This window comes from Mobula hypostoma, chromosome 1, assembly GCF_963921235.1.
Source record: "Mobula hypostoma chromosome 1, sMobHyp1.1, whole genome shotgun sequence".
Classification (NCBI taxonomy): domain Eukaryota; kingdom Metazoa; phylum Chordata; class Chondrichthyes; order Myliobatiformes; family Myliobatidae; genus Mobula; species Mobula hypostoma.
The window spans coordinates 154,157,841-154,172,685 of NC_086097.1; the positions used below are offsets into that span (position 1 = coordinate 154,157,841).

General features: G+C 40.3%; 1 protein-coding gene across 2 annotated transcripts in view; it reads right to left on the bottom strand.

The window, feature by feature from the left end:
• fam135b (family with sequence similarity 135 member B) overlaps nt 1–14,845 on the bottom strand; it is a 386,005-nt gene that overhangs the window by 103,531 nt on the left and 267,629 nt on the right. For both annotated transcript variants that reach the window (XM_063058308.1, XM_063058318.1), the window contains 2 exons: nt 14,229–14,402; nt 13,392–13,518 (listed from right to left, as the gene is read on the bottom strand). In XM_063058308.1, the coding sequence (XP_062914378.1) occupies nt 13,392–13,518; nt 14,229–14,402 (301 nt within the window). The remainder of the gene's footprint in view (nt 1–13,391; nt 13,519–14,228; nt 14,403–14,845) is intronic.

Genomic DNA, 14,845 nt, shown 5'->3' on the forward strand with positions numbered 1-14,845 from the left:
TAATGACAGTGTGTTTATACCCCAACTGCAATCATACAATTAATAAACTAGTTTTTATATCCCTTGGAAACCATGGATACCTTTGAATCATCCTGTGCAATTAGAAGCTCACTTCCCAAATTCCGTTTCTGATCTTGTTTATGCACAACTTGTTACCTGTTGTCATAGCCTCAGTATTAACGGAAGTCTTTTCAAATCAATGATGACTTGCCAAGACGTAGATGATGGCAATTGTTTGAAGCATCAAGACAGGATGACTAGCTGGATAAGCGGTGCCACAATGACAACCTCTATCTCAATGCCAGTAAGACCAAGGAACTGATCATTGGCTTCAGGAGGAGGAAATGAGATGTCCATGAGCCAGTCCTCATTAGGCGATCAGAGGTTATTTATGGCTCATTCCATTGGATGGATGATCAGCTGGAGGAGGAGGAGGCCATGCAAACTGATTGAAGACAAATGCCACTAACCTATTCACAGCAGGTTGTGCACTGGCAGCTGTAACAGCATCTGCTTTCTAACGTACCCGTTATCTTCTACTGCACAAGTGGGTAAGTATTACTGCCAAAAGGTTTGCTTGACTATGTCTTTCTTGGCAGCATAATAATTTCCAGTGCTTGCTACTTTTAGTGACCTATTGTAGAGTTATAGAGAGTCATAGAATTACACAGCATGGAGAAAGGCCTTTCAGCCTTTTTGATCCATGCTGACCAAGATTCCCATTTAAGCTAGGCCCTTTTGCCAATATTTGGCATATACCCCTCAAAACTTTCCCTGTCTGTGTACCTATCCAATCACTTTTTAAATGTTATTGTACCTGGTTGCCAGGATGGAGACACCAAAGGAAGTGTAAGGGTCTCCCCTCTGCTCGCCTGTAGGTCACCCTTGGGCAAGGTGACGCACTGCTTCGCCCCCCGATCAGGGTCACATGAAGCAGGGGAGCAGGTGGTGGATGGTCAGATGAGCAGCTGGTGCATATCACCAGTCCTGGTAATGTGACCACTGGTCCAGGAAGGCAATCTCAGAAGAGTATCGATAATGGCTGAGGGACACCTGTCTTGTACAGACACTGCCCAAAAGAAGGCAATGGCAAACTACTTCTGTAGAAAAATTTGCCAAGAGCAGTCATGGTCATGGAAAGACCACGATCACCTACCATTATATGACACGGCACATAACGAATGAATGAATGTACCTGCCTCAACCACTTCCTCTAGCAGCTCACTCCAAGTAATGTCCATTAAATCTCTCCCTTTTGATTCTCTAAACCTGGGAAAAGACTGTGTGCATCACCTCTATTTATGCCCCTCATCATTTTAAACACCACAATAATATCATTACTCATTCTCCTACACCCCAATAAAAACAGCTCAACCTTTCTCGATATACAGGTAATTTCCAGCAACAATCTCATTAACTATTTTGGATAGTTCTACATTATTTCAGACATCTTCTCATTTTGTGAAAGGATCTGTCCTGGAGGACAAAAAGAAAGGAATTAATGAATGGGACAAAGGAGTGAGTGGATGTGTGGAGATGCATTATGCGGAGGCAGAGAGTGAGAAGGAAGAAGTGAACAGAATGAAGAGGTCTGAATGTCAGTGCATGGGGTAGAAACTGAGGTAGAACGCACAAGAGAATGTGGTGATTCTCTGCAGGCTATAGAATGAGAAGGGAGTGATACAAGTTCCAGAAAAATGCTAATATCTTTCAAACAGAATCAAGTTCTTGATATTTCTGGGAGAGGGATGACAGGAATATTACCATGTACTGTGACGAAAAACCAAGTTATCAGAAGATTGATGCTGATGGGAGAGGTAAGGGAGACAAATGGAGAAACGTTCAAAATGTAAATGAGAGGAGAGAGATAATGAAAAGAGACACAATTCAGAGTATTGACAAACCAGTTGCTTTGAACCTGAACTGTTTGAAGTTTGATGGACAGACCGATACCACAGCAGGGGGATAAAAAGAACAGGTTCAGAAGGCATGACACACACCACGAGATCACGAGATAACGAGATCCTGGAAGAGCGGTGTGCCCCCACAAGTTGGTGAGAGTTGGAGGTCTGGTTTGTGGGAACCGACTATAGACGCACAGGGTGAAAAGGGTACAATCGGTGGGAACCTGGTGTGTGTGTCCATCCTTGCCTGGGTGCCAGGTTGACCGCAGAAGAACGGTCGTATCCAGAACGGAGGGGTCACAGTCGGTGACCACAGAAGAGATAAAAGGGTCCGCCCAAAACCACCTGTGAACATCAAAGGTCTGCTGAATCAAATTTGCATTCTCTCTCTCTCTCCCTCCAACGGCACAACAGCGATTACTGAGAACTATACTAAGCTGAACTGAACTCTGCGTCACTTGAGACTGATCATTTTACCACTAGACTGCGATAGAGCTTGGTTGATTCCTATTACCCTAGTTCTGTGTACATGTGTGTTTTATCATTGCTAACCTGTTGCATTTATATCCGTACGATTAGAGTACTGTGTTACTTATTTCTTTAATAAAACTTTATTAGCTTCCAGTAATCCAGACTCCAACTAGTGGTCCATTTCTGCGGGTTTGGCAACCCAGTTACGCGGTACGTAACAGTACTGTCAGAATTTAGATTATTAGATTATGATGACATGCAGTCCTCTTTTATTGTCACTTAGTAATGCATGCATTAAGAAGTGATACAATATTCCTCCAGTGTGATATCACAGAAACACAGGACAGACCAAGACTGAAAAACTAACAAAACCACATAATTATAACATATAGTTGCAACAGTGCAACAATACCATAACTTGATGAAGAACAGGCCATGGCACAGTAAAAAAGATCAAAGTCTCTCGAAAGTCCCACATCTCACGCAGACGGGAGAAGGAAGAAAACTCTCCCTGCCATGCCCAACTACAGTCCGACTCTGAGTCGCCCGAAAACTTCAAGCTCTGTTCAGCCCTCTGACACCGAGTACCGAGCACCATCTCTGCCAAACACTTCGACCTCAGCCTCGGTCGCCAGCAGCAGGCAAAGCCAGGGATTTTGGGGCCTTCCCTTCGGAGATTCTCGATCACACAGTAGCAGCGGCAGCGAACCGGGCATTTCAGAAATTTCTCCAGATGTTCCTCTGCTTCTCACATCTGTCTCCATCAAATCAGAATTGTGCACGGTGTCCTACTTACAGATACAATATCATTTCACCGGAGAGCTGCACGCGCCGCATCGTGCTGCCATCTTCTCCTCCCGCCTTATGGTGAGAGAGGAGCTGCAGTTGCTCTTGCTGATCTGGAGTAAACTTTGAGCTGCTTCCCATGTTGCCTCTTGGGGAAATGTTCTCAAGCAGCCTCTGACAAGCAACCAAACAAGGAGGAGTTGATAAACCTGGGGTGGAAGGAAATTTTTCCATTTCATAGAGACATAGAGCACTACTGCATAGAAACTGGCCCTTTCGCCCACCTAGTTCATGCCAAACTATTATTTTGCCTGCTCCCATTGACTCGCACCTGGACCACAGCCCTCCATATCCGTCCCAACTATGTACTTATTCAAACTTCTTAAATTAAATTGAACCCTTATCCATCATTTCTGCTGGAAGCTCTGCTATGGCTGCCTCAGCCTTTGGCACGTGTTTTAGCCTCAAGATTTTAAAAAAATTCTTAAAATTGTGCACAAGTTACCTTTAATTTATGTTTTCTTGGGAGTGCAACTCATATGATGCTATGTGGCTACAAGTAAGATTTTCACTGCACCTCTGCATAAGTGTTCTCGTGCATATGTCAATAAACAACTTTTGACTTTGACTTTAACATTGATATTGCCAGCTGCTAAACACATCCCTAGACTGGTTCACCTCTATTCTTATCCCCTCAATGGATTTGTCCATTGATATTATGCTCCGTTCCCTTCCTAACCATTCGCCACAAGACCAGTTATTTGAGTACATTCCCATGAAAGCGTCATACCCAGGACAATCAAGACATGTACACTTCAGGTCTTGGAATGTATCCCCCGAGGACAGAACCACTTCAGTGCTGAAGTAGTTCAATCACTCCAGGAAGCACATCCCCAGCATTTCAATTCTTCACACGTACAGACTTTGATGTCACACTTCAAATATAGAAGCAAAAAGTGGAAGAAAGGTAAATATTTCCTGCTGATCTGCAGCTGGCAATTTACTGGAGCTGTCAGTAAGCAAGCTCTCTTTGTTGGAACCACTGAATTATGGTTCCAGGCCAGCACGAAGTACATCTCCACTATAGAAGCAACATGGTACATAACAAATTACATTTAAAAGCCATTGTGCTATAACACAGATTTTTTTTTGTGAAAATAGACATGGTTTTAATATCGTAATACCAGAGCACAGTGGAACACTGAAATGCTAGAACTAACCAGTCAGATTACTGCAGTGTTTTTGCACAAGATTTAACTGTACAATAATGGGTAGGATTTTGCAGAATAGTAATGATGAAACTGTCCAGACATTACTGTTATTAATTCTCTACCTCTCTGCAAAATAAACACTCTTCTCTTGCTAAATTACAAATAAACTCCTGAGAATGCCTGTTGTATCACCTGTACTGTAACATCTTTGAATTGTCATGCATTGTTGCAACAGTCATAAGTAAATTAGCAAAGATGTGTAATTTACAATTACTGCTTTGAAAATCTCATTCACCTAGAAAAGTTTTATTTGTATAGATTAAAATTTCATCAGAAATATTTAAATAAAATACTAAATTATATTTAAAAGATTTTGTTTAAAGAATCCATTTATGATATTTTACATTATATCTTATGAAGGGTTCTCAGTAATATTAACTATAATATTAACTGTTAAGGCTAACAAAATGGCTTCTCTGTAGTGTTATATGAAGTGGCTTCTCTGTAATGTTAACTGATGAGGTAATGTTTCTCTGTAGCTATGATGTTAGGGTTAAAGTTACAGATAACAGGGAACTAACCAATGATGACCTGTTCTGCTATCTTGTATAGTGGGAACTGAGAGAGGGAGTTTGCGGTCTTTTCCGCAAGGCAAGCGAAGAGAAAGGGAGAGTGCAGGAGCGGCTGGCAGTTCCCAGACGGTGGATACCGGAATTCGATGGTTCGGATGCTGTCGGAGGTTCGGAGGTCAATTGTGGATTGATCGGGAAGGCATGAGCTCCAACGAATTATATTTTGTGCACAAGACTGATAAACCTACTGAGTGACACCTTTGTGTTATTTGTTTCTACTAACCACACTACCTAAAAGTTATAAATTGTAATCATTTAATTGTACATTGTGTACTCTCTGATATTTTACATTGTGGGTTTGTACCGGGGTGCATTACACAGCATCTACGCAAACGTAGACACAGTTTGGCGGGCAGACGACAACTTTGCCTAGACGAACGGGAGTTGATAGAGCTGAGTGTTACACTTACTATTAAGAGAATATTCCATTGTATTTACGCTTTTAAGAATATCCAAAATGCAAGCTGCAAATTGCTCAACTGTTTGCCCACTTAGCATGTGGGCTTATCACTGTTAAAACAAAGAACATAAAGGAGTATAGCACAGCAAAAGGCATTTTGGCCCTTGATGCCTGTGAGAACAATGATGCCAATCCAAACTAATCCATCTACCTGTACAAGCTCTTTTCCCTCCATTCTCTGCCTGTTCAGGTGCCTGTGTAAATAGCTCTTAAATGTTACTATCATATCTGCTTCACCCACTTCCCCATGTACCTACTGTTCCTCCCCTGTAAATCTCCTTTAGGTTTGTCGTTGAGCACCGAAGGTCCATGCCAATTCAAATTTGCTGATTTTAAATTGATTGTCAATTTATGCCACCAGCTCCAGAGTACTTCATGAAGAAGCATGAAGAATTGTAAATGAAGGGTTAATCATGATCAGAGTATTTCACTGCTTTTACACTTTAGTTGCTTAAAGTTTAGCTAAATCAAAGACAAGGTATCAGCATTCTTTAATTACTGACAACCGAGAACTTCAAGCTAAATCTTTTCAAATTGAATTATATTTTAATTAAAGGCAATCTTTTTAATAAAAAAATACAACAGGAAACTTAACTCTATATGTTACACCCTAGAAGCTGCATGCGATCTGGATCTACTAGTGGTACTCTGGAGGGTTGTAACGCAGAGTTAGAATACAGTAGGGCATGAGGAACAGCCCAATGAAGTTAGTCCCACAGGTGGGGTCACAGAGTAATGGTAGAGCAGGAAATGAAGAATAACCAATTAGAAAATGAAAAGGAAGTCAATCTAGAGCATATATTGACTTGCTAATGCACTGGGAAAGAATGTAAGACTGCACTGCACCTAGGGTGTATTAATACCTCAGAATAAGATAGTGTTTCAATATTTTCATTTAATGTAATATATACCCTTCTTGTTTTTAATGGAGGTCGGGATTGAGGACGTGATTTTAAGTTTTTTAACTCTGGTTTCAAGTTAGCCCATTGCTTTGCTTTGCTTTTAGTTCGTTGCACGGTGGGTTTTTTTTGGGGTTTTTTTTTTTCCTTTCTCTATTGATATATATATAAAAATTAGTATACTATTATGTTACCTTGGTACGTTATGTTTAAATTACATTGTTTGTAGTATTTTTTTGTATTAATATCTTCTGTAATTTTATTATATTCTAATAGTGTATTAGTGCCTATATGGCTTACCTTTTTGTATACTTATTCAATAAAAAGATTTAAAAAGAAAGAAAGAATAAGATAGTGTTGCTAACATGGAGATGTAGTTGAAAGATGAACAGGACCAGGATCTTAGCATTCCAGGGTATAGAGAACTTTAAGGCATGAATAGTGATAAACTTTAAAAAATAAGAAGACAGAATCTAAGAGCTGATTACTACAGGAATGAACAAGGATATAGCAGATGGTTCTTCAAATGCATGGGTAGAGCTTAGAAGCAAAATGGGAAAGACTACCGGGAGTCTCCTACAGTTTTCCTAACAGCAAATATAAGCAAATCATGAAGAATTGTAAAAGAAGGGTTAATCATGATCAGGAATTCCAATTTCCTCTATTAAATGCGAATACCTTAGGATGTGGCAGTTCCTGATGAGGTGTATAAAATTATGAGGGTCATAGATAGGATTGCTTGTAAGAGTTATTTCTCCTGAGCAGAGATGTTCAAAACCAAAGGGCATAAGATTAAGAGAGGAGGTAGGAGATTTGAGTCCTGGTGAAGGGTTATGGCCTGAAACATCGACTGTTTACCCTTTTCCACTGATGCTGCCTGGCCTGCTGAGTTCCTCCTGCATTTTGTGTGTATTGCTTTAACTTACAGCATCTGCAGATTTTCGCTTGTTGAAGTAGGGGAATTAATGGGGATTGGAAAACTTTATTTCACCGAATGATTAGGTTATGAGAACACTCAGTACTCTTTTATTGTCATTTAGAAACGCATACATGCATTAAGAAATGATACAATGTTTCTCCACAGTGATGTCACAGAAAACAGGACAAACCAAAGACTAACACTGACAGAACCACATAATTATAACATATAGTCACAACAGCGCAAAGCAATACCATAATTTGATCATTTGGGCACGGTAAAAATAAAGCCTCATCTTCCCCGAGCTAATCGTCTCCCGAGTCCCCGATAGCAGGCGGCAAAAGGGAGAAACTCCCTGCCATAAACCTCCAGGCACCGTCAACTTGCCGATGCCTTGGAAGCAGCCGACCACAGCCGACACTGAGTCTGTCCATCCGAAAACTTCGAGCCTCCGACCAGCCCCTCTGATACAGCCTTCTGAACGCCATCCTCTGCCGAGTGCCTTCGACCTCGCCCCGGCTGCCGAAACACACAAAGCCGAGGATTTGGGGCCTTCTGCTCCGGAGATTCCGGTTACCACACAGTAGCAGCAGCAGCGAAGCAAGCATTTCAGAAGTTTCTCCAGATGTTCCTCCGTACTCTCACATCCGTCTCCATCAAATCAGAATTGTGCACAGTCCCCTACTTGACAGATTACAGATATCATTCACCGGAGAGGCCGCGCGCTCTTCCGTTGCACCGCCATCTTCTCCTCCCTCCAATGATTGACATCAAGAATACAGTCCTTCAGTTGACTGTCGTGCAGATACTCTCATAACATTTAACGAGTATTTAGACGAGTGCTTGAGATACTGTGACATAGAAGGTTATTGGCTGAGTATTGGACATAGGATTAGCATTGATAGGTATTCCAAGTTCAGTACAGATAAGATTGGCCAAAAGGCCTGGTCCGTGCAACTTAAATCTATAGATGTACCACAATTGCTTGCGATCTGTGTCAGCTTAATTGACCAAAACAAGTTACAATTAATATATCATGCTTCAAGTGGATAGAACCCTTAAATTACATGACAAAAGCCATTTATTAGGATATTAACAGGAAATGGGTACTTTTGGTTTGAATTAAATAAAGGTTGTATTCTAAAACGACTTTACAACAAAGTGATACATCTGCTGCTGTTATAGGAAGTATTCATGTAGATTTGATGATACAATTTAATCCTTTAAATGAATAAACCATCGCTAACGATTCTCACTATTATGTGTTGTGTCTTAGAACATTAGCTAAATCTCCCTTTTACATGTTTCCTATGATTACTCATTCAGGAAATACCATAATTGATGACCAAATTTTACAAAGTGGCAACCTTTTCTTCAGTGGGTCAGCTTCAAAGCACTTGCTTCTCTGTTCCGCTCAATAGCATCACAAAGCCACTTAGGCTGCTACAAAGTGAAATTTGTGAACCACAATGAAGAAAATCAGACAATTTTGAAACAAGGATTTTGTCATTGTACTTGGACAGTTGTTTTTAAATTTTGCCTTTTCTCTCAGAATTCTGCTCAGCCTTTCTTGACAATTCAGACATATGTTTTATCCACTGCCTCCCTTTATTTACCCTTTGATTATCCATGCATTTTTCATCCCAAAAAGAGGGGAGAAAGGTATAGATTTTCTTCTTTTGCAAGTCGTTCAACTGGTCTTGTACATGGAGCATGTAATAAGGAATCACGCAAGGAAGGATCAAATTTGCTTAAGCTTTAATTTGGGTTTAGTCCCTCCATTTAAAAAAAAACTGCACCTAAACAGACACATATGTATGTATACTATTCAATAAAAGATTTCCAAATAGTGGTCTTGCGTGAAGATCTTCTCCAATTTCCAAAACTACCCTATTTCTATCTGAAGTCTGGAAGTGACTTGAGGACTCATTTGCAAGTGCAATTTCAGCGGACTGATCTTGCAGCCAAGAATTGCATGTTTGAACTCATTGCCATGAGCCACCTATAAGGCTGAGCTGAGCCTATAATAGAGGGAAAATAATGCTCTATCTGTTCTGCTTAGCAGTGAATGAGAAACAGCCACATGTCCAACATATCAAGGATAGGTGGATAGTACATGACTCCAAAGTCTAGGGATCAAGAAAACTGGAGTTGTCAAACAAAAGAAAAATAATTGTTTCTCATGCTTCCAGTTGTATAGTACCTACCTTTTTAATGACAGGTACAAATGTTCTTAGATGAATTGTCTAATGCTGTTTCTTTATACACCAGAGTTCAATTAACTTAGGTTTAAAAGTGCCAATATCCTTTAGCCAAATCCTGCAAACTGTAAATTTAGATTTTCAACCTTTGAACTTGGAGGGAAAGTCTTTCTTTTGACTTCATCAATCAATTCTAAGCCCCTGGATTTAAAGATATGTGCAGGTGATTATACACCATGAAAATCACGAAGAACAGCAATGCGGTTCTTTCAATGAGCAAAGCCTCCAGGTTTGGAAGTAATTTTTGATGATTTCACTCTGGGGTGCATGCAGCTGCTGAAAAAGCAAGTCCATCTTATTAACCAGGGATCAAACAGGACTCCTGGGGGGAGCAGAATCCAATTATCAAACCTCACTGCAGGCAAACAATGTTACAAATGACATAGGATGATATGGCTTATGCTAGGAAGAACATAAAAGCAGTTTCAGACATCGTCTGAAATACAGTTGCAAGCAAAGAAAATAATATTTCTCCGCAACTCATACCAGGGAAGGCCAAACTGCATATTTTGATAGTGTAAAGTTAGAACTCCTAAATTGGTTATTTTTAAATCTGTAAATAGTTTTCAAATTATGTATATTCGGCATTAGGTTATGAATGCTTTAGCTGCAGGAGCAGACTTGTAGGTGATTTGAAGTAGCAGAACCAAGGCAACAGACACCAGGCTTGAGAGCCAGGAACAAGCCAAGGTTTGACCAATTTAAGTGCTAGGCAAAATCAGAATGGTTGGATATGGGCCGAATAGCAGTGGCAGGTCCCGGGTCCAAGACCATATAGAAGCAGCAGGCCTTGGGTCCAAGAGCAAGATAGGACCTGCTGTTTGATCGATTTAAGTGCTGGGCCAGATTGAAAACATCTTGATGTTGAGGTCAGAGGCAAGGGACGGGCCAGTGATTAGCTTGCTGTTCCATGAGGTTTACTCAAATCTGCACTGAGCTGATGTTGTGGCCTGCAACTAACCAGCTCCTTGATCAGCTATGACTGGCTTCATAGCTGTGAACTCACTTTCGTGAACTTCAGCTCTGAATGTTATTTGCTTACTTTTATTGTTTGTATGATTTGTTGTTTTTTTTCTGTACATTGGGTGGTTAGTGGCCTTTTTTTAAAAATAGGTTCTATTGGGTTTCTTTATTTTGTGGCTTCCCTTAAGGAGATGAATCTCAAGGATGAATATATCCTGCATACTTTGATAATAAATGTACTTTGAACTTTGAAATCTCTACCTGGAAGCTTAGATTCCTTCTGTGAATAAAGAATTACCCCACGTGCATGCTCTTGCATTTAGTGTGAATGATTTTTGCAAACTATTTATTTTTTTGCTTATACCTTAAATTCTTTTTATCATTTACCACTGTCTGCATTTTCCTGGCTCACAGCAAAAGGTCGTTGAATCTGCTGTACCCTGCTCATATCAACTGGCCAAAAATTGCTCCAAGAATCTAACTGGAGGGATTGAAACACACACCACTGGAAAGTTGGGCAGGGATTTGGAAAATAACACACTTCTGATAACACTGAGTGAAATTGGTAGATCTGTCAGAAATTTGCAATGACAGATGCTTCTAAAGTGGTTCTTTTTAAGAGAATTGTGGTGACAGTAGATTTGATATGGGGAGGAAAGTATCCGATGGAAAGAAACCATTAATAGTAATTAATGTGGGCCATGAAAATGGAAATGGGTGATCCACAGTGGGGGTGGAGGACAGAATGTGCTGAAATCAGATCTTGTGGACAAGGAGTGCAGAAAGAATGCATGAGGAAGGACTGAAGAAAAACTAAAAGTTTCATGGGTAAAAAGGTTGATTCCAGAGATGTGGGGGTTAGACTATGAGGAGAAATTGAGTCACCTGGGATTGTACTCACTGGAATTCAGGAAGAATGAGAGGAGATCTTATAGAAACATATAAAATTATGAAAGGGATAGATAAGATAGAGGCAGGAAAGTTGCTTCTACTGATAAGTGAGACCAGAACTAGGGGATATAGCCTCAAGATTTGGGGGAGTAGATCTAGGACAGAGATGCTTTTCCCAGAGAGTGGTGAATCTGTGGAATTCTCTGCCCAATGAAGCAGTGGAGGCTACCTCTGTAAATATATTTAAGACAAGAGTGGATAGATTTTTGCATAGTTGGGGAATTAAGGGTTATGTGGAAAACGCAGGTAGGTGGTGTTGAGTCCATGGCCAAATCAGCCATGATCTTACTGAATGGCGAAGGAGGCTCGACAGGCCAGATGTCTTACTCCTGCTCCTATTTCTTATGTTCTAAAAATATACTGACATGTTTATTCCACTGTTCTTTTATATCCTGGTTAATAATCAGCACCACCAGAAGCCCTCCAGTTGGCCATTCACCTTGATCGTGTTTGTGGATCATGTTCCACTCAGCACCTGAGGGTTACTTTTTATAAACCACTTGATGCACATTTGAGAAAAGGGTTAAGATACTCCTTTTTTAATATCAGAACTTTTTGAATAGAGATGGTATGATTATTCCGATGTAACCAATGCTCCCAGGTTTGATTGCTCCAAACAAATGACAAGCATAAGATTGAAAAGTTTTGTAAAACATCAGTTAACAGATTGGCAGAGGATAAATGTGTTTACTTACAGGAAGTAAAGGCTTCTGCGTGGTTTTCAAACAAAAGAATTTAAGGCGTTATGACAACTGTTGATTCGGCTGTTCACAAGTTTGGCTCAACACAGACACAATTATCATTACAGCAAATGTGTTCAAGAGGATGAGACTCACTGCTTTAATCATTTGGAAAGAAAGGCTATTTTAGAATATTTTTGCACTTCAATCCTCCATTTCATGCACTAATTTTAAAGGTAACTATATGATACAAGAGGTTGAGCTGCACATTCGGTATTGCAACCAAAGCACTGATCAGGCAACCAATACAATTTCTATATCTGCTCTTTAGTGAAGTTAGGTGTGATGCCCGGAAGGACAAGGCAAGTTGAAAAGGAACCAGGTAAAGTAACTGAACCTAGAGATCAAGATGGCTGGTGAAATCAGGAGATCAGTAAGGACAGAGGAAACTTGGTGACCAGGAGGGCTGGGGGAACCTAGGAGATCATCAGGACCTACTGTAGGGTGGTAGTAGAGCAGGAGTATTGGGTAAGGCTACAGGCACCAGGTTTGAGAGAGGTGCAGAGATCAGGAGGGCTTGGAAGGGAGAAGATATTGAAAATTGAGAAGGCTGAAAGGATGGAAGTTGGGAAAACAACAGTCATTAGATATTGAAAGAGTGTGCAAGGAGAACAATCAGCCTTTGCTCCTCTACCAGCTCCATGCAAAAGCAACTTAGGTCATGTCACTTAAACACCTTCACACCTCCCTCCCCCCAATAGCCGTACAAATTAATGCCAATGCTTTGATTGAGTCTACCTCCAATATTATAGATGCTTCCTGATCCACCATCTATCATTCACTGCCTTTATTTCTGTATTGCCAGTACCCAGTCGAAAAATGGAAAGTTCTGCATCTATCTTGGTGACAAGATCTTCAAACAGAAACACTCAACAGCTGCCTGCCACTGGAAACAGTGCTCAATGCAATTCTCAGGCAGCATATTTCAAACTTACAAAAAAATCTACTTCCCTTTTCTTCCTGGTCAGAAAATAACTTCATATTTCCCCTTCTTAAGGCACCTTTCGGCCAGTTATTTAACATCCTTTTTTGTCACTCACTTGACTGATCCAAATCTTTTGCAGCCCACTTGAAAAGCTGTTCTTAGCTAACTTGATGCTGAAAAGACTCATAAAATTATACACAAGTCCAACAGAGCACTCTGAATTCCTGGAAGATATTATTTGGAAAGTAATAGATTTTAGACTCTCTTACCTCAACTGTAAGCTGCTTGTAATAGCTGGGTCCAAGCACCAGGTTTTCAAGAGTTAGATTTGATATATCTGGTTCTGTCTCCTGACCACCTTTACTAAGCCATGAGCCTTTACCTAGGCGAGGGAAACTAAAGAAATATTTAAAAAAAAGTCTCAATAACAATGAAGTAGTAATATAGACCATCCCATTCTTGGGCAATGCTGAACAGTGGAGGAGATGACATTTTATGGTACTTCAATGAGGGTTTTAAGGGCTGGAAATAGTCTTTTCTTCCTTAGTTTCTTCCCGTCTCACTTCATATATTGCTTAAAACTGAAGCTCTTTTTAAACCAGGTAGACGATTGGTAAACCTTCAGTTTGAGTTTGGACATCAGCAGCAGTTTATTGGGAAGAAAGGTGTGTGAATTAGCATGTCGGCTCATATTAAACTTCATTTGTGTCTTAAAAAAGTACTTTATGGACCTTTACCCAACAGCTGAATGTTTCTCATGACCTTTCCCAATAATTTCTTCCAAATTTATCACAAGGCAGAGCTAAGCTGAAGTTGATAGCAACGAAGTTGAAACACCTACATAAGTATTACACCTCCATCTCATATTTAGGTGAATTAAGCATCTCATGATCAAAATATAGGTCAGTATGAATTTATTTTCAGCCACTCCTCAGCATATCAATGTATTGAAGAACTTTTCAGAGCAGAAGTATCTAAAAGGATGTGATTTTGGAGTGGATCACTGCAGCATCAGGTGGCCTTAGAATTACTTTTCTGGAAAAACATCTTTATTAATGTATGTACAAAGTAAAGATGAATTTTTGCAATCAAGATCACCACTGTACCTTATCAAAGGTTGGTGCAAAGCAACAAGTGACGCATGCACAGTAACGGATATGACCGAGAGGTGGAAGTAGTCAAACATGACGGGTACATGATGGTGTAGTCCCCTCCTCGGATGGAAGTGAAGACTCAGTCTTCGGCTACTGATCAAAGGGATTCCTGCAACATCACTTAATCTGGAAGCAAACAGAAGATAGATTACAAATGCAACCTGGAGACAGTGTTTACTAAGATTGCTAACATTAAGAAATGACAAAAATTATTTGGAAAATCTCTCAACTTCTGTATTCACTCCAAATGCCCTATTTAATCAATAAATAAGTCAATTATCTAAACCATTCAGTCATAAATTTCTAGGTATTAGTAGAGTGAACGAAGGGAATCATGATTACAAAGAACAAAACAATTCAGAATTTGTTTGACTGTGTTTCAGGATCCACTGAGCTTACATTTATCTAACTCTTTGCTTGGCACAGAGCCAGAAGCAAGCTGCCCTCTAGTTCAAAGCAACATTCACAACATGCCAGAGGAACTCAGCAGGTCAGGCAGCATCCGTGGAAAAGATCGGTCGACGTTTCGGGTCGGAACCCTTCGTCAGGACTGTAGAGGGAAGGGGTAG